Source organism: Emys orbicularis, chromosome 7 (assembly GCF_028017835.1).
Source record: "Emys orbicularis isolate rEmyOrb1 chromosome 7, rEmyOrb1.hap1, whole genome shotgun sequence".
Classification (NCBI taxonomy): domain Eukaryota; kingdom Metazoa; phylum Chordata; order Testudines; family Emydidae; genus Emys; species Emys orbicularis.
Window position 1 is genome coordinate 2,142,890 of NC_088689.1, and position 20,035 is coordinate 2,162,924.

A 20,035-nucleotide genomic window follows, 5' to 3' on the forward strand; every position below is an offset into this window, starting at 1 on the left:
AAACCGCTTCTTTGAAGCAAAGTATTTATTCACCCAAAGGCCCACAGTCAGCAGAGCAGAGATAAAACAGGAAAAGGCCTGTACGCCTGGGGCCTGCCAAAACTGTATCCTTCCCCTGCAAGGCTTGGGTCAGTTCCACTCAGCCTAGACCCCTCCTCCTGGCCTGGGAGAGACAGACAGCCCCGGTCATGTTCTCCCAGTGTCTCTGCCACAGCCTCACTCCAGCCACTGCTGCCCCCTTCCCCCCTCCTCCCTAGGCTGGGGTCTTTCGTGGTTTGGTGCCTCTTGGATCCTAGGCCTCGGAAAACCGAACCTGCTAACCTGGTTGGTTTCCCAATTAACAGCTCCCCCCTTGTTCCCTGAAGGACCCTGGGTCTTCCCTCTGGAGGTACCTTAGCTCTGTCATTGTTTCGTTTCCTGTTTTTCTCCCCAGCAGCCTCCCCTGATTTAGCTCCACGCAGTCTGCAAGGATAATGTCAAACAAGGTGAGGTGCAGGTGATACTCATAAATACAGATAGCTCCCTCGTTCTCCACAATCGGTTTTGAACCCTGCTTTCTCGTTTGAGCACAGAGGTCTCTCTTGAAGCAGCATACAGCTTTCTGATTTCTGTCTTTCCCAGTGTTGGCTGTGTGCATAATGATCTGTTTTAATACATAATGACCACCTACCCTCGTGGGCTTAAGCTGTAGAGCTGTGCATTGCTGTTACACGTTGCGTGGGGGAGTCAGTGGTTTGTGTTGCTTTGTCAGGAATTTAAGTGAAACCGTTGTTGTGGAGCTTCTCTGTTGCCACAGCCAATTAATCACCAGCTTTGCCCAAAAAAGGAAAGGCCAAGCCGCTGAGTGTGGTAATCGCCTCCTTGCCGTGTTTGCTGTTCTACCCCTGCTATTGCTCAGAAGAATTGGTGTGTCACCTCCTGAGACCATGGACACTGCCCCCATGTGTTTATCTTTCCAATACAATTTTTAATTACATGATCAACATAAACAAACTAGGGAAATGAAACCTAGATGGAACTACTATAAGGTGGGTGCAAAACTGGGTGGAAAACCATTCCCAGAGAGTAATCATCAGTGGTTCACAGTCATGCTGGAGGGGCATAAAGAGTGGGGTCCTGCAGGGATCCGTTCTGGGTCCGGTTCTGTTCAATATCTTCATAGATGATTTAGATAATGGCATACAGAATGCACATATAAAGTTTGCGGATGATACTAAGCTGGGAGGGGTTGCAGGTGCTTTGGAGGACAGGATTAAAATTAAAAATGATCTGGACAAACTGGAGAAATGGTCTGAAATAAATAGGATGAAATTCAATAAGGACAAATGCAAAGTACTCCACTTAGGAAGGAACAATCAGTTGCACACATACAAAATGGGAAATGACTGCCTAGGAAGGAGTACTGTGGAAAGGGATCTGGAGGTCATAGTGGATCACAAGCTAAATATGAGTCAACAGGGTAACATTGTTGCAAAAAAAAAAGCAAACATCATTCTGGGCTGTATTAGCAGGAGTGTTGTAAGCAAGACACGTGAAGTAATTCTTCTACTCTACCCCGCGCTGATTAGGCCTCAACTGGAGTATTGTGTCCAGTTCTGGGTGCCACATTTCAGAAGAGATGTGGACAAATTGGAGAAAGTCCAGAGAAGAGCAACAAACATGATTAAAGATCTAGGAAACATGACCTATGAGGGAAGATTGAAAAAATTGTGTTTTGTTCAGTCTGAAGAAGAGAAGACTGAGAGGGGACAGAACAGTTTTCAAGTACATAAAAGGTTGTTACAAGGAGGAGGGAGAAGAATTGTTCTTCTTCACCTCTGAGGATAGGACAAGAAGCAATGGTCTTAAATTGCAGCAAGGGAGGTTTAGGTTGGACATTAGGAAAAATTTTGTACCTGTCAGGGTGGTTAAGCGCTGGGATAAATTGCCCAGGGAGGTTGTGGAATCTCCGTCGCTGGAGATTTTTAAGAGCAGGTCAGACAAACACCTGTCAGGGATGGGCTAGATAATACTTAGTCCTGCCTTGAGGGCAGGGGCTGGACTAGACGACCTCTCGAGGTCCTTTCCTGTTCTATGACTCTATGATTCTATGATCACATCCTATTTCTCCTACACACAATACGCAACGTGCTCTACAACCATGTAGTGTGTTTCTGGTATATTTGACGGTCACTGTCTCTCTTTGGTGTACGCATAGCTGAGGTTGCTACATGTGTGTGTTGTAGGTTCTAGAAAAAATGGTATGATGCGTAGTATTGGAAAGAGCAAATGTATTCATGTAATGAACGACTTTGTAGTGTGCACACACAAGGGGGCAGAGTTAAGGGTGCTTTGGTATTTTCTGACTATTGTGTGTTCACATTCTCTTAATATAGTTGTGTAGCAGAACTGTTCTGAACCTTTTAAAGTTAGCAAGTTATTGGCTTTCTGTTTGAGACCAAGGTTGGACCGTGGTCACTCTGGAAGCTTCTTCCGTTCTCTGAGGAAAAACCTTATTTGCTTCTGCAAGAGTTTATGTACCATCGTAGGTGACTCAGCTGGAAATCTGTCTTGGGTCATAAGCTATGATGAATGTGATGGCATCCACCTATTCCTTGGCAGACATTTTGACCACTTTTCAAAACAGCTGCACTGTTTGGCACGTCTGGTAATCAGTACTTGTGAAGGACTTGCGGTTATTGAAGGTCAAGATCGAGGTGAATTGATAGAGCTGCCGGAGGAATTCTGATCAGATCCATCCAGTTCCCTGCTGTGATGAATATTAAATTCTGCTCCCGGCTCTGTGAAAATAAGATAAGACGTTGACTTAGCTGGTCATGAGGGAGGGGTCTGTGCATGTTAATTTCATTGAACACTTTTCTAATTAGTTAATGTTTGTACAGCACTTTGGAGATGGAAATCGCTATAGATGTGCTGCTTGATATTGTTTCGCATGTATAAGCTATTCTGAAAGAGTTGTGACTCATTTAAGCCTTTATATAAAAGACCTCATTCCTTCAACTCCTCCCACCTCAAAATTAGTGATGCTTGAGCAATTCCCCCAGAACTTGTAGATACGAATAACTTCTTCAGAGCTGCTATGGTTTGCTTTAAAGGAAAACCACATTTATAGGAATATGAGAGAGATTCTAATGTCTACACATAATTGCAAGAATAAGTCGCTTTATAAGAAATCTTAAATATAATAAAAATGATGAAACAGCTATTTAATAGGGCAATTGATTGCAAAGTAGGATTAAAAATCATCTTTGCATTAGAAAGCATTGACTCAGTTTCTCCATTATTGTAAGGTAAGCGCTGTAAATTCTTAATGTTTATCTTGCTTAATTCAAACAGTTGCTGAACCCACTGTTAAAGCGAAAACACTTGAAATGCACAGCACCTTCTACAATGCCGGAACTCTGTCTTTCAGGATTTTTATACTAATAGCGAAGCAGATTCTTTCTATGCTACTAAAAAGACCTCGTTTCTATTCCTTATGCCGACTTGCTCTGTGACCGTGGGCATGTCACTTAAGCTTTCTTGTATTCAGTTTTCCTATCTGTAAAATGAGGATAATTCCTGCTTTTGGCAAGGGCTTTGGGTTCCCTGGATAAGTGCTATAGAAGTGCAAAGTTTGCTGGTGGAAAGTATTAAAATGGCAGCCCTACTAACTGAGCAGAGACAAGGAAACAGTAAAAGGTATTTTAAAACTGGCTTTCGATACATGTAATACACAATCTCACTGGATCAGTACATCGTTCAGGTTGCATTATTAATCACGGGAGTTTGGGGCTCAGGTATTGACCACCAAGAGCATTTGTCCCTGATGTCATTTCTTGTACTCCAGTAATGGATCAAGACCGATTCAGTTCATTGATTCGTGTTGCTGGGCAGTTTTTGAACCAGTTCGTTCCAGACTGTCACAGGCTGCAGTAGCTGTCTAGCCTGGGAAGCACAACGGGGGGAGAGTGGAGTAACAAGTGTCTTAGTGAATCGGCTAGGCGAGGTGGGAGATACGATGCATGCAGCTGCCAGCAGGAGCATGACTGAAGAGCCGATTGGTCAAATGGTGAATGGCTTGGAAAGAGGTTTTAGTAAAAGAAAGTAAAGGCCTAAAATTTAACCTCCCTTCAAGCTGATAAAACTTTATTGTGACCAATGTTCTCTGGCTTTTGAGTGTCCACGTACTCATTCAGAAATACACGCAGGGCTGGAGGCCCGGCAGAGCCGGGCTGTGAGCACCGCTTGCTGGCTCCGGAGGAGCAGAGAGTTATGTATCGCTCGGCATAGCTGTCCCATTCCAGCTGACCCAGTAATGATGGTGGCTGCACCAGTGTCTGTGCCAGGAGGATACAGAGGCAGGGAAGGAAATGCTTCCAAGCTTTAGAGATTGCTGCAAACGGGAAGAAGAGGCCCCTTGAACATAGCCATCCAGTGGAAATAGTAAATGATCTCTTGGTCAGCCTGGCTTTTTCTAGTGCAGCGACGGATGGGCACGAGGAACGAGAGCTTGTGCATTTGGGTGAAATTAAACCCATGACTGATACGGGGGGAAAGTCTGTTCAGCTCCCTTGTGCTAGATCGTATTACTCCAAGTGCAGCGTTGTGAAAGAAAAGTAAATTACACAAGACTTGACCTTTCAAATACCTAACAGCAAAACTGGACAAACTCTGCATTGCTGCTTTCCAAGCCCCCTCAGCTTCTTGTAGACTTCAGCAGCCTGGAGAGCTGGGGCTGGAAGCTGGCCGCCTCGTAGAGTGAGCGCTTCCCTTCCTCTGTTCTGTCTAGGTTCTTCTATGGCACTCGTTCCTGTAGCCTCGGAGTGCCTTTGAGACGTGCATTCATTCACGTGACTACACAGCTGGTGTTTGTTCTCTCAGCCACTCCCCAGGGGGAGAATATGCAGTGGAGTGGCTTGTTTTGGTAGGTGATTTTTTTTTAAATATGCATGTTTCTTTGACCTGCCTTCTTTAACATAAACCCAAAGCAACATGGACCTTGGAGCAGAAGATGGTGAGGTTTGTGATCGTCCTTAGTTCTGGAGGGAGTTCATGTCACAGGCTTGGCCTGGCCCCTGAGAAGGTTCTGTCTTCTTCACAGATGAACTTCACCCTTATTGTAGAGAGTTGCATCGTGGCAGCAGAGTGTAGCTGTTGGCCATGGTCTTCATCCTGGAGCTCTAGGTTCTTTTACATTCCCGGGTCCCAGGCCATGGAGCAGCATGAAGATAAGGACCGAGACCTTGAACTTCAGTAAAAATTCTATAGGAAGCCAGCGTGGAGCGTCGAGGTCAGGTCTGATGTGCTCGCAGTAGCCTGTGTTGCTAAGGAGACTCCCTGCAGTGTTCAGACTATGGACTGAACTGACCAACTGTGGCTGTGTACTTGTAACCAAAGGAGATTGCACCATGGCTGAAAACTCTTCAGAAAGCTTTCCTCTGCCCACCAGCATCACCTCTCTTTTGCTTGGGTTCAGATTCAGATGGCTGTTTTTCCTCTGTGAGCTGATCTCATCCCAGCACTGGGTCCTTGGGGTTGTATGTGGTGAAGGATACATCGAGTTTTGTGTCATGGGCATGCTGCTGGCTCCTGAGTCCATGTGGTCTGACTAGTTCCTCTAGTGCAGAGGGTCCCAGATTTTTTTCCTGGCATGATGCCATTTTAATGAAGTCTTTCCGCCAGGACCCCAGGCAGCATGGAGGTGCCATTTTGAAGAACATCCTCTGCACAGTAGGGATCGCCGTGACCCTGACCCCCAGTTTGGGAACCATCAGTTTAGAGGCTGCACTTCTTCCTAGTTCCACTTCTTCCCGCGGCATGTCCTCTTCCTTTCTCCCATGCCTCTGTCTGAGCCCGTTGCAGTGCTGCTGGTGTCGCTTACAGCTCCTGGCCATGGCTTTGCCCGAGGACCCCATCTGAAGCTATTGCAGCCTTCCCTTCCTGGGCGCCTGGTTAGCTCAGTGAATGAGTCTGCGCTGTCACGTTGAGCGTACCCTGCTCAGGAGGGTTGGCCAGGGTAGAAATAGCTTGGCCCCGCCTTATCTAGTGCCTGCGCTTGTTACGGATGAGATCACAGTTTTATTGACTTACAAAAAGTTTTGGGTTCACCTGACCTTGGCCCAAAGTTAGAAAATTCAATTTGTCTTAACTGCTGTGATATCAAAGAGCAGTTCAAACGAGCCCCAGTCCACTGCTTTGGCCTCTGTCCCAGCTGGTAACGTTCCCATTACTTCCCCCACTTCCACTGGTGGCTGGGACCTGGGGTGGGGCAGCAGGGGACAGGCACCACGGGGGTTGTGGAGAGAAGAAATTACTGGGGCAGTTTTACGTCAGGCTGCCTAGTTCTTGGAGCTGCTGCTGTCTTCCCCCCACCTGCCCACTGCCGGCTCTGGCAAGCTGGTGCAGTTATTTCTCAGCCCAGTGACTCTTGTATCCTGGGGAGCTGAGGGGAACAGGAGCAGGTGATGGGGAGCCTGCCAATACAGACTGTCCAGACCCCTGAGAGAGGCACCAGCTGAGCACGAAAACCTGACCGTAGTTACGGAATTCGGCGCTGAACGCAGTCAGCCGTGGAAAACGGAGCAGCAGCATCCAGCTGTTAGAGGAGCAACCAAATCCAGCCTTTAAAAAGGCTCAGGCGTCTTTCTGTAGCTGTAAAGCCACAGCGGGGGAGAGGCCCATTGGGAAGAGCAAAGGGCAGGAGAGCCGGCGATCAGTCCCCATCCTATCAGAGCGGGGAAAGGGGCGCGAGAGGCGTTAAGCAGGGATGCGGATGGACTCCTTATTGCTTTAGTTCCTCAGCTGACGAGGGCAGTCGCTGGTGTCTGGGCTGCCCTCTGTCAGGACCCGTGAGAAGGTTTCCTCTCCCCACACATGTGGGCGCTCAGAGCCAGGGACGAGCCAGCTGATGCGTTAAATGTATCCCTCTGTCGTCTGTGGGCTCCCCAGCACCCCTCGCCCCCAGGGTCTCCGCTGATTGACAGTAAGTGGGCCAGCACCCACACCACCCCTGGGTAACTGGTTACCTTGTCCCTGGACGCTGGGCTAGACGCTGCCTCGGGCAGCGTTGGTGCATGAGTTTGTAATAGCGCTGCAGCTATTTCCAGCTCACACTTCCAGTTCGAAGCCCGTCTCTTGAGAATGCTGCTGGCAGTTCTTTCCCGTCAGACCCTATTGTCAATTTTCATCTCCCGAGGAGTGGTTTGATCACTGTTTTGCAAAGCTTCTGTGCACACTTAACGTGACCAATTCCCCCACCCTAGGAACAAACTCAGGCTACCTCAACAGACAGTTGTCGAGCCCTGTTGCTTCCCTGCCTTCAAGCCTTTCTTCAGGCATCACAATTACTGTGGTTGTGGATTTGTATTGTTCTGGGGTCTCCCTTTTTGTCCCCATTTAGAAAGACCTTTAATGTATTGATCCTCACAACACCACTGTCAAGGTGGTAGGGAAGTGCTGTTCTCTCCTGGGATGGCCTGGTGGTTGATATGCAGGGCTAGGAGACAGGACTCCTGGGTTCCATCCCTTGCTCTGTCCCTGACTGACTGTGTGACTTGGACAAGTCATGTTGCCCCTCTGTGCCTCAGTTTCCCCACCCGTGAAACAGAGCTGGTAATACTCCCTTGCCTCACAAGGGGGCTGAGATGCTGAATTCATTATTATGAGGTCCTCAGATGGAAGACGTTAATTAATCTGTCGTTCTCATACACGAGCCTGGGGTGTTGCTCATCGTTTGGTTCCTGATCTGCTTTCCTGGACACCAGCATGGGGAGGAGTTCTTCCCTTTAGCCAGGGGGCAGCCTAGTTGTACCAGCCCCGGTGGAATTGCCTTCCACTGCTTTCTCAAACCACTGTCCATTGCCAGCCAGCTAACTACGTCTGACCTGCGCTGGGAGCTAGGAACAGCGTAGTGCTCCTTTTGGTGGGGTTCCCAGCCCCCAGCAGTGGGTTATACCAACCCCCTCGCCATCGGTCGTACTAGCACTCTTACAACCTTGGAGCGCATCTTGGACCTCCTCCTGTACTGCAAGCCCCCTTTCACCTCCGCATCCTCTTCTGCTCTCACAGCCAGCCACGTGCCTTGTTTCCATGAACACCTTCCCAATCCAGGGGCTCCTCACTCAGATCCTCCAACAACCTGCTGCCTCCACAATGTCTACAAAAAGTCAGTCGTTAATGAGTCAATCTCCTCCTCTGGGCTGCACGGCGTCCTGCCGTCTGTGTGTGGCTTTTAGACTAGCTGTCGGGACGTTGCCTGGTGTTTGTGTGTACTGTCCAGCACCGGGATCAGCTGCCTCTGCTCACAGGGGGTGGGGACTCTTCGACATCAGTCTGAACTAACTCAGCGAACCTGCTTGGTCTAGCCCTGCCCGAGCGCATGTCCCATCTCTTCATAAAGCCCACTCAACTTTGGCCTCGGCGGTTTAAGCAGCTGCTGCTCAGACTCTTCCCCCGACAGACGCCCACACTCAGCTCTCCTGGGTTAAAAGAAGAAAATATCTCAGGCCTGGGCACTTGCTCCCCACCTGGGGAGATGGGGCACTCAGAGCGAAGCAGGCCCAGGTTTATTTGTCTGCTGCTGCTGGGTGTGGGAAGCTTATTCACTCTCTGTCCGGTGTGAAGGTTACAACTTTCTCCTGCCTTGACTGCGCTGCTCCTTCACAGCCATCCGTGCCCTCATTCCCATAGCGTACCGGCACCTCGCGGTCGTCACTGTATTGAGCCTCACAACCCTGCTCTGAAGCAGGCAGGGCCATGTGGTTAGCCCCATGGTACAAATGAGGCGCTGAAGCACAAGGAAACAAAGTGACTTGGCCGTGGTGTCACAAGGAGTCTGTGGCAGGCCAGGGAATTGAATCCAGGTCTTCCACGTCCAGCCCTGCTGCGCTAACCACTGGCCCGTCCGTTCTCTTCCTTACTGCCCATCTCGAACGCCAGGCGCTGCCGCTGGCACTATCCACGTCAGGAGTTTTTGGAGCAGGCTGGCTGCAGAGAGGTCACGTGGACTGACTGTGCTGCTTCACCAGAGAGGAGGCAGAGGAATTCCCTGGGCTGCACCTGCCTGCAGCCAGTGAGCACTCTGAGGAGCTGCCTTGCCAGGTGCCCCCCGTGGGGCCAAGCTGGGAGGAGAACACCCCGCGGGGGTGAGTTAGAAGCAGCGCCATGTCCTGCTTTCCTGGCTCTAGAAGGGGGCGTGAGAGCGGGAGACTGTTGGAGCTGTCGTCCATTGTGCAGGGAAATAGAGCTTCCTTTCCCATGCTGCCTTGCCAGGAGCATCCGGGGACCACGCTGGAAGGTTTGACGGGCTCAGTGGCTCTAGTTGCACAATACTGTATTTTATTTGGCATTACACAGCTAGCTGAGGGGAGCCACATGGCTTCCTGCCCCACTCCCTCTTTGGTGACCACTGGTGCACCATTCCGAGGACTAGACTTCTGAACTGGGAGCATAGCAGGGACGGAAAAGCAATGCCTCAGCTCCTCCCCATTCCCACGGTCCGTTTCCCCGGATTCGACAGCAGCGTCTCTCTTGGGACCAGTCCTTTTTTTGCTCAGGTGTGCAATAGCCTGCCGGAGCCCCGAATGCTCTTGGCAGAGTTTGCGCTTCCATTGCAACTGGCCTAGGGGCTCTGCTGCCTTCCTCTTCCGTGGGAGCAAAGAGCCCACCCCCCACACATACGGCATCCAGACCAGGAACGGTGAGGCAGTAACTAGAATGGAAACGTCTTCCTGATCCCAGATGCTCCTGGGCTGAGTTCACTTCAGTTCAAAACGAGGCTCGCAGAGAAAATGGTCCGTTTTATGCAGTGAAGGGAAGCAAAATCTGTTGGGGTGGGAGAGAAGGGGAGGGACTGTCGGGCAGGAGGAATCCTGTGCTCTCCAGGGGCTGGAGTGAGAGGAGCTGGCACCCCAGGAGCAGAAGAGCCGGTCTGTGCAAACAGCTCTGTGCTGTAGGAGCTGAAAGCTCCGCCAATCTGCAGTAATTTCAGTTTAGTAAACCAGGAGGGCATCTTAAATGCCAGTGGTCCTATTTCCCATCCTCTGGCTGTAACGATTCCTGGGAGAGTAAACTGCCTGAGAGCTGAGACCTGGAGACTGACGCCAATCACCTGTGCAGCCAGTCACATGCCTCCTCTCGTAATACCCCTTTTATAAGGATCTGCCCCACCACCTTTGAGTTCCTGAAGTTGTCGGTGTACATGTGGGAGTTCAGGCTCTTTCTTCCTGTGGTTTGTTTAGGAAGCACTGCCAGTGTGCTTGGCGCTGTACAAAATGGAGACCCAAGCCAAACATTTATTCAGATTAGGTAGGTTAAGGCTTACCCTGCTTTTGTTGCTAGAGCAGCTGTGGCAACCTCTCTGCTGGGCCCGGGAGTCAGGCCCGGGGAAGACAGACATGCTGTGTGAGGGGCTGAAAGAATCACAGGAAGGCAGGAGAAGCCGGATGACTCTTGGGAGGGGAGAACCTAGGTGGTTTAGTAGAAACATCCCCATTTTCCAGTTCATGCATGAAACAAACCTATCACTCGTTAGCAGCTTTCCCATAGCTGTTAATAAAACTGGAGCACAAGGTTTGGGTGATGTGACCAAGCACAACCAGAAACCACGATTCTCTGAGCATCCATGACTGAGAAATTGATCTGCTGCTCCGCCAGGGGGCAAACATGCATAATTCATTGGCGTGGTGCTGGGCTGAGGGCAAGCTGTTCCTGTGCTGCACGTAGAGAGCAATTCCCTCTAACGAGGAAGAGGTGATGCACTTCGTCTGGCATTAGGCTGCTCAGTTATTCAGAGCTTGGGGTGCAGCCGCTGTACCTTCCCTCGAGGTTATTTTAGTGGCGGTGTCATCATTGAAGAGCACTGGATGTCAGCAGCTCTGTAAGTTTTATTTGCCCTGGAAACACCATGAAATGTATCGGCAGATCCTGCCTCCTAAACAAACTCCTAGGACACCTGTGCTTACAGGTTAGGACTGACAGTCCTTCCGAGAGTGTGATGTATGATGTGCCTGGGTGACAGAAGGCTAACGGTATTGGCAGCACTGGTTCAGTGCACCTGCTAACTGGGGGCTTCGTAAACGTCTTCCACACCTGGGCTTCCCAACGAGCCAAACTATCCAGTGACCGTACGCCTGGTGGGGCTTTAGTCCCTGAGCTGTCTTTGCTGCGAGTTTGTCTGTTCCCCTAACCAGCACGCTAGAAAGACGTTTGGAGTGGGCAATGGCTTGCTGCTATTCAGATTCCCAGAGTGATTTTAAGCTGCAGTAAGATCTTGCCTCTTCTGACAGAGAAACTGGAAATTAAGCAAGTGGGCACATTTGTTACAGTGAGTGAAGCTGATGTGCAGAGCACGGGAATTGTCAGTCCAGATCAGAGCAGTCGCCCGTCTAGTCCAATATTCTGTCTCCAACCCGGTGTGGTACCAGATGCTTCAGAGGAAGATTCAGGAAAGCTCCTTGTGAACAATTACCGAATAACCTGCCCAGAGGAGAAGTTTTTTTCCCAGCTCCCTCTCTGTTAATTGGCCTCTGCCCTGAAAAGTGAGGGCTGGTATCCTTTTTGAAAAAGAAGTGCCCTCTAATGACAGAGGGTATTTGTGCTCACTGTCTCTGCGCGTTTCATACAGCTTAGTGGATTGTCTATGCACTGTACATCCATCTCTGCTGCAGTTCTGTTAGGAAAGTGTGTGTGTGTGGGGGGGCGTTTCCTAGGCTAGGGAAGAGGTAGTTCAAGGGCCATCTTCTCGCCACGTATGACCAATCCGGAGCGCCTTGCTGCTCAGCTCCTGTGAGTTCAGCAGCAGCACCTGGGCCAGAGGCGTGGCTAGGTGAACTTCTGTGGGCAAGGCTGGAAATCAAGGCTATTTATAGCCCCTCGTCTCAGAAATGCCTCGTAAGCTGCTGTGACAGTGATGCAGGGCAGCTGTCTTCAGCCCAAAGTACTGATTGTGGGAGACTGCAGTGTTCGCCATGAGGCTTAGTTACCTTGGAAACCTGTTTTAACTGGATCTCGGCTCCAGTGAAGAGCCCATCTGTACCTGCTCTTTCTTTGTTCGCAGAGAAATATTGGCCTGAAGTCCTCCCAGGGCTGAATTCCTGTGGGATGGAGGCCCTGACCACAGTTTGATTCAGAGGATGAGCTGTAGTGGGGCTGAATTGGAATGTGCTCCGGGAGGGAGGCTGGGGGCGAAGTTCCGCTCCCTTTGGGCTGGTCGAGGCTCTCTGCTGATATTGGTGAACTTCTGGCATTGGGAGCAGAGCTTTCAGGGCTTTAGTCAGGCTCCGTTCCGACGGCTGTCGCTCACTCCTTTTTCTGCATGCTTGAGTCTCTGGAAACCCAAAGAAATGGACAATTTCCCCCATATCTTGTTGCTTCCCCCCCAAATTTCCTGTCCCGTAGCTATTTCCACTGCGGAGCTGGTAGTTCTGCCTCATCTGAAAGCTAGTTTTCCTGTTCTGTACAGCACCCTCCCAAATCAGGGCTGGTTTGCTCCCGTGTCCTTGAGAAGGGACTTTAGAATTGATGTGTGTAACACGTACAAGTTACAGGACTAGCTTTGAGAGCAGTAGTGGGTGAATTCTGTCCAAGGATTAATTGGTCCCTATGTGCTGTATTGCCCAAAGGCTGAGGCAAATATTGAACACTCACAGGAACTATTTCAACACACGGGCAACTTCCCCCCCCTCCCCCCCCTGCTCCTGCCTTCCAAGTGCGCAGTGTTCGCTTGTTGACTCTGTTACATACGGGTGGGTGATGGCTCTGAGTGAGTCTCCCGGAGACCTCGCTGGAGCTTCCAGGGTGGGTTTTCCAGCAGCCGTCTTTCTCCAGCACCCATTGCTGTTCCTAGCCTGCTTCTGCTGCCCTCATTTAGCTGTTTGCCTGCCTTACTGCTGCTGTTGCCTGGTTGAGCTGGGTCACGGGCAGCAGCATGTGCTGGATGGCAGGATTGCCGCAAGCTGGAATGCTGGCTTTGAAAAAGATGAATCCAATCCAAGTTGTACCTGTAAAACCGAGGGCTCAGCCTGACGTGAAGCTGTTAGCTCCAGGTACTGATCAGTAAATAATAAACAGCCTTTTAAAATCTGCCTTTACAGCTTCCTAACTTGCACGTCCTGTCCACCTCATTTGGCTGTCTTAAAGTCCCAGAACCCCATTCCCGGCGGCTGATTTCAGAGCAGAGACTGTGTTTAGAATCTCATGTAGACAGACCCACAAAATAGGCTTTGGTTCCCGACCGTATCCCATGTGGGGGGGAGAGGAAATCTCTGATGCTAATAACTACCAATAATAGTGATGGTCTATTTCCGTTTTTGCAAACGTTCATAACGCAGTGATGCTTTGTAAATTAGACAGGCTTAAAGCCCTTTAATTAGATTAACTGAGTTCAAATGAAAGGGCTAATTATCTTTCACTAGTGTTGGATGAGCCTTTATTGATTTATTTGTCTTCAGGAGACGAATCTGAGCTGGATTTATCGTCTTCCCTGCACAGCCGTAGATAACTGGCACAATAAAGTACCAGGTCCTTACTGGTGCCATCACACCATCACAGAGGCAGCAATGCCGCAGAAGAGCCATGCTGCATGTTCTGCCTCGTGTGTCGTCAACACAAGTGACAACAGAGTTCTAATTGCACAGCCTCATGTTGATGGTGTATGGAGCAGAAAGGAGACGGCTGGATTCTCCGGGTTCCAGGCATAGCTTGAGGTGATGACAGGTAGAAAAACCTCATTGTCAATAGACTTGACTGACAAGTAACTCCACTTGAAACTGACAGATTTGATCTGGAAGTTGGTGGAGGAGAATAAACCTGGGACGATGCCAATTTCCACAGTCATTTATCAGAGCAGAATAGCATTTTCGCTAGTAAAGCCGTAAGCAAGTTTGAGTACTTCCTGATCACTGGGCCAGTGGCTAGGATGGTGAAAATGCACTTGTATTTAAATGGCTTCTTGAAAAAAGCTTTGATTACTTTTATCCTTTCCCTTAGCTCTGATCAACTTGCTGAAGTTCCTCATGTCCAATGAGACTGTGCTATTGGCAAAACACAACATCTTCACCGTGGCGCTCTTGGTGAGTGTAGAGAAAGTGGGTTCACGTTGAATGGCCCAGAGGAGGAGGTTCCGTGGGGGGCTGGGGCTGGCCTGCTGAACAGGTAGTTAAACTGTGCAGAGATCAACGTACAGATCTCCAGCTTGGGAACCTATGCATGCTAAGGCGACATTGGAGAATCCCAAAGACAACACTCGTTGGGATGAGGGGTGTGGGCAGAAGGATGTCTGGGATGACTCGTACCAGGGACCTTAGAGGTCCTCCTGCTGGGGGCCAGGGCAGTGGTTTGCCAGACATCTGTGCTCCGTGGGAACTGAAGGGGGATAGAAAAGCAGGAGAAGGGAGATATTAGTCTTTCATACCCAGATGGGGTGGAAGCCCAGTGGTGTAGACAAGATTGAGTTGTCTCCCTGCCTTTGCCAGTCTGGGTGAAGTGTGTTTTGTGGGAGAAACCAGGAAAAGCCAGCTTGGGATGGGAGACCCTGAAACTGGAAAGAGAAAGCTAACCAAACAAAGGGGGGGGAGGGGGGGCTTGTCTTAATTCCCTATAGAAAATTACTGGCCCAGCTAGCCGCTGGCCTGTTTCTGATAGTAGCTCACGGCAGATGCTTCCGAGGGAGGTCCGAGAAACCCCTTAATGGGTGCTCAGTCATGTAATAAGCTTGCTCTTAAGGGAAGTTCCTTTCTCATCCCAGGTAGTTGGTGGCTGGTTTATTCCCTGGAGCAGGCAGAGTTGTAGATCATTGGATTCTACAAGCTCATGCTCCGAATTCGTTAGCTCAGTTTTCCGGGTCGTGGTAACGGTGTGCATGCTGTAATTTCCCCACTCCGCAAAGCATCAGAAATCTGCCTGTCTTAAGGTTTTATCCACATTCCACATAAGAAATGACAGAGCAAGAAGGTGGCGTATGACCACTCTTTGATGGGCTAAAAGAATATTGTCCAGTGTACTATGGGCTTATTACTCTGAAGGTTTTAAACATCATCTGGGTCTGATTGGAGTCTCTTGTAAATTAGATTTTGTGTAACGATCCCCTATTGTAATTTTAATTTTTTTGTAGGTAGTGAACTTGTTCAACATGTTCATCACCTACGGAGACACCTTCCTCCCAACTCCCAGCAGCTACGATGAGCTGTACTACGAGATCATCCGTATGCACCAGAATTTCGATAACCTCTACTCCATGGGTGAGTGAGTGGCCTATTTGAGATACCATTGATAAAAACAAGCAGGAAATAAGCTGTGTGAGATATTCGGGGCGGTGCATGTTTGGGGGTTGGGGGGTGAATATACATGTTTCTGTATTTGCATAGATACCCAGTAAATTAAGACTTGCGAAAGGGATAAATCTGTGAAAAGAATAAATTTTTTCTTTTCCAAAAGGACAAAGTAAATTTCATTGGCTCTTCGCCAAAGGAACAGGCCTGTTCAAGTGATCCAGTACGGTGTACAAGAGGGCACCTGTCTAACAAGCATGTGTTGTTAATGCAAATATGTATTTGCCCATGTGACTAAATATGTGATATTGAAATGTCATCAAAAACACCCTGAACCCTCATGTAGAGTTAACCAGCCTATAGTTTGTCTCTGCCAAGCCGTGTTGAGCTCCCAGCTGGGAAAACATGCCTTCATCCGAGGTTGGAGAGCAAACACAAGCTGCAGAACCAATCAGCACAGGGAAATGGGCATTGTGAACAAAAGGGGTGAAAAGCATTTGAGAAATGCATGACAAGAAACCTGCTGCCTTGGACAAATCACACACTGCGCTCCTGCGGCGCCAGAACAAAGCCAGAGAGCAGCCCCCACAAACCCACGGGCAGGGTGGAGGAAATAGCCGGACAGAAGAATGCGCACACTGGCAAAGCAAGGAGAAACCATCCTTCAAAGAGAGAGGAGTGCATTGGAATACCACCAAGTGAACCCAGCAGGGAAGCAAGGAACAAAGGAGAGAAGCAAAAAACATGTGGAGGCATAATCAAGCAGTACACAAACGAGCCTGCATTGAAGAACAACCACAGCAGGGCTGGTTTAATGCCTGTGTGCTGGAAGCTGCGGATAAAGGGATGTCTGTGCCTCTTTGTCTGCCCCTCTCCTGAGGAGTATGTCCCCCCCCGGTCACTCCCACTCCCAGTGTGAACATGTAACTGCCATTGTAAATAATGGGAGTAACACAAGCACATATCAGGGGTTAGAAGACCTGTAAGAGAGAGCCAGCCAGCCACGGTGCACTACAGACTAGATGCAGAGAAGCACCCCCATTAAAATAGCTGTTTCTTCCGACTGCAATTGAACTGAATCTCTGCAGAATAAATGACATCTCATCTCAAAAGAAATACATTAGAACTGGAAAAGGTATGGAGAAGGGCAACAAAAGTGATGAGGTGAATGGAACAGCTTCCGTGTGAGGAGAGATTAATAAGACTGGGACTGTTTAGCTTGGCAAAGAGAAGACTAAGGGGGGATATGATCGAGGTCTATAAAATCATGACTGGTGTGGAGAAAGTGAATAAGGAAGTGTTGTTTGCCCCTTCCCATAACACAAGAACTAGGGGTCACCCAATGAAATTAATAGGCAGCAGGTTTAAAACAAACAGAAGGAAATACTTCTTCATACAATACACAGTCAACCTGTGGAACTCCTTGCCAGGAGATGTTGTGAAGGTTAAAAATATAAGTGGGTTAAAAAAAGAACTAGCTAAGTTCCTAGAGCAGGGGTGGCCAACCTGTGGCTCCGGAGCCACATGGCGGCTCTTCAGAAGTTAATATGCGGCTCCTTGTATACGCACCGATTCCAGGGCTGGAGCTACAGGCGCCAACTGTCCAATGTGCCGGGGGGTGCTCACTGCTCAACCCCTGGCTCTGCCACAGGTCTGGCCCCCAGTCCACCCCTTCCCGTCCTCTCCCCTTAGCCTGCTTTGCCCTCACTCCTCTCCCTCCCCCCCAGAGCCTCCTGCACGCCACGAAACAGCTGATCAGGGGAGGGGAAGGGGGAGGCGCTGATCGGCAGGGCTGCCGGTGGGCGGGAGGTGGGAGTTGGGGAGCTGATTGGGTGCTGCTGACATATTACTGTGGCCCTTTGGCAATGTACGTCGGTAAATTCTGGCTCCTTCTCAGGTTGGCCACCCCTGTTCTGGAGGACAGGTCCATCAGTGGCTGTTAGTCAAGACGGGCAGGGACACAACCCCATGCTCTGGGTGTCCCTAAACCTCTGACTGCCAGAAGCTAGGACTGGATGACAGGGAATGGATCGCTCAATAAATTCCCCTGCTCTGTTCATTCCCTCTGGGGCACCTAACACCAGCTGCTGTCAGAGACAGGATACTGGGCTAGATGGACCACTGGTCTGACTCAATCTGGTCGTTCTTATGTTCTTCTGGTTTTATCCCTCTGTTGTAAATTACCTGTATTTTTTGTCACCCATGCAAAGTACCAAAGAGTCAGTGGTGCTCACAAAGCAAATGATGCCGCCCTTGCCTTTGGAGCCAATCACTGCCCAAGGACATGTCTGCACTGGGCAGTGGGTGAAGCCAGAGAAAAGTGGAACGAAGGAATAACACGCTCATACTCTCTCGACTGGGCAGCAATAGGCGTGTCTGACCTGCTGAAACAATTCATTTCTCACATGAATACGTTTTCCGTTCCGCTCTGTGAAGCGAAACACCGTGAATTAACACGACAGATGCCTGAGTGGAAACCCGCTCTGAATTCATCGCTGCCAGTGTCAGAAATGGGATACTTGCTCTCTGACAAAACAGCGTTACACAGAGCCGGCACCTTCTTTTCTTCTAGGAAACTGCAGACGTTTGGGGCTCCGGAAAGCGAGACGCTAGAGCTGTGTCTGGCTAGGCATAGTGTAGGCAGCTGTCCAAGGAGCTTTGCCAATGTGCTTGCTCTGCACTTGCCCTTCTTCTGGGCCAGTTGTGGGTAGAGACTAATAATAGAGCCAAAGGACAGGGTGCTTTTGTAAAGTGGACCAAATGTCCCAGTTCATGTAAAGTTCATGGCGCTATATGTGAAAGAAAGCATAGAATCAAATGAAGTAAAAATCTTAAATGAACCAAACTGTACCATAGAATCTCTATGGCTAGTAATTCCATGCTTGGATAATAAGACTATAGCAGTGGGGATATATAACTGACCACCTGGCCAGGATGTGATAGTGACTGAAATGCTCAGGGAGATTAGAGAGGCTATTAAAATAAAAAACCTCAATAATAATAATGGGGGATTTCAGCTATCCCCATATTGACTGGGTACATGTTACCTCAGGATGGAATGCAGAGATAGTTTCTTGACACCTTAAATGACTGCTTCTTGTAGCAGCTAGTCCTGGAACCCACCAGAGGAGAGGCAATTCTTGATTTAGTCCTAAATGGAGCACAGGATCTGGTCCCAGAGGTGAATATAGCTGGATTGCTTGGTAATAGTGACCATAATATAATTAAATTAATACCCCTGTGGCAGGGAAAACACCACAGTGGCCCAACACTGTAGCATTTCATTTCAGAAAGGGGAACTACACAAAAATGAGGAGGTTAGTTACACAGAAGTTAAAAGGTACAGCGCCAAAAGTGAAATCCTTGCAAGCTGCATGGAAACTTTTTAAAGACACCATAATAGAGGCTCAACTTAAATGTATCCCCCAAATTTAAAAACATAGTAAAAGAACCAAAAAAGAGCCATCGTGGCTAAACAACAAAGTAAAAGAAGCAGTGAGAGGCAAGAAGGCATCCTTTAAAAAGTGGAAGTTAAATCCTAGTGAGGAAAATAGAAAGGAGCATAAACTCTGGAAAATGAAGTGTAAAAATATAATTAGGAAGGCCAAAAAAGGTTCAAAAAGTAATAGCAAAAAAATGTTTAAGTACATCAGAAGCAGGAAACCTGCTAAACAACCAGTGGGGCCACTGGATCGAGATGCTAAAGGACCACTCAAGGACGATAAGACCATTGCAGAGAAACTAAATGAATTCTTTGGGTCGGTCTTCATGGCTGAGGATATGAGGGAGAATCCCAGATCTGAGCCATTCTTTTTAGGTGACACATCTGAGGAACTGTCCCAGATTAAGGTGTCATTAGAGGAGGTTTTGGAACAAATTGATAAACTAAACAGTAATAAGTCACCAGGACCAGATGCTAATCACCCCAGAGTGCTGAAGGAACTCAGATGTGAAATTGCAGGACTACTAACCGTCATCTGTAACCTACCATTTAAGTCAGCTTCTGTACCAGATGACTGGAGGGGAGCTAATGTGATGTCAACTTTTTAAAAGGGTTCCAGAGGAGGCCCTTGCAATTACCGGCTGGTATTCCTGACTTCAGTGCCAGGCAAACTGGTTGAAACTATAGTAAAGAACAAAAATGTCAGACACAGAGATGAACATAATTTTTTGGGGGAATAGTTAACATGGTTTTTGTAAAGGGAAATCATGCCTCACCAATCTACTAGAATTCTTTGAGGGGGTCAACAAGCATGTGGACAAGGGGGATCCAGTGGATATAGTGTACTTAGATTTTCAGAAAGCCTTTGACAAGGTCCCTCACCAAAGGCTCTTAAGGAAAGTCAGCTGTCATGGGATAAGAGGGAAGGTCCTCTCATGGATTGGTAACTGGTTAAAAGATAGGAAACAAAGGGTAGGTATAAATGGTCAGTTTTCAGAATGGAGAGAGGTAAATAGTGGTGTCGCCAGGGGGCCTGTACCAGGACCAGTCCTATTCAACATATTCATAAATGATCTGGGAAAAGGGGTAAACAGTGAGGTGGCAAAATTTATAGATGATATAAAACTACTCAAGATATTTAAGTCCCAGGCAGACTGCGAAGAGCTACAAAAGGATCTCACAAAACTGGGTGACAGGGCAACAAAATGGCAGATGAAATTCAATGTTGATAAATGCAAAGTAATGCACATTGGAAAACATAATCCCAACTATACATATAAAATGATGGGGTCTAAATTAGCTGCTACCACTCAAGAAAGAGATCTTGGAGTCATTGTGGATAGTT

The 20,035-nt window shown here is 48.6% G+C and overlaps 1 protein-coding gene across 1 annotated transcript in view; it reads left to right on the forward strand.

Annotated features, from left to right (window-relative positions):
• Positions 1-20,035, forward strand: part of ARMH3 (armadillo like helical domain containing 3) — a 171,885-nt gene that overhangs the window by 72,602 nt on the left and 79,248 nt on the right. The window contains exons 21-22 of the mRNA XM_065408100.1: positions 13,969-14,051; positions 15,092-15,218. Of these exons, the coding sequence (XP_065264172.1) occupies positions 13,969-14,051; positions 15,092-15,218 (210 nt within the window). The remainder of the gene's footprint in view (positions 1-13,968; positions 14,052-15,091; positions 15,219-20,035) is intronic.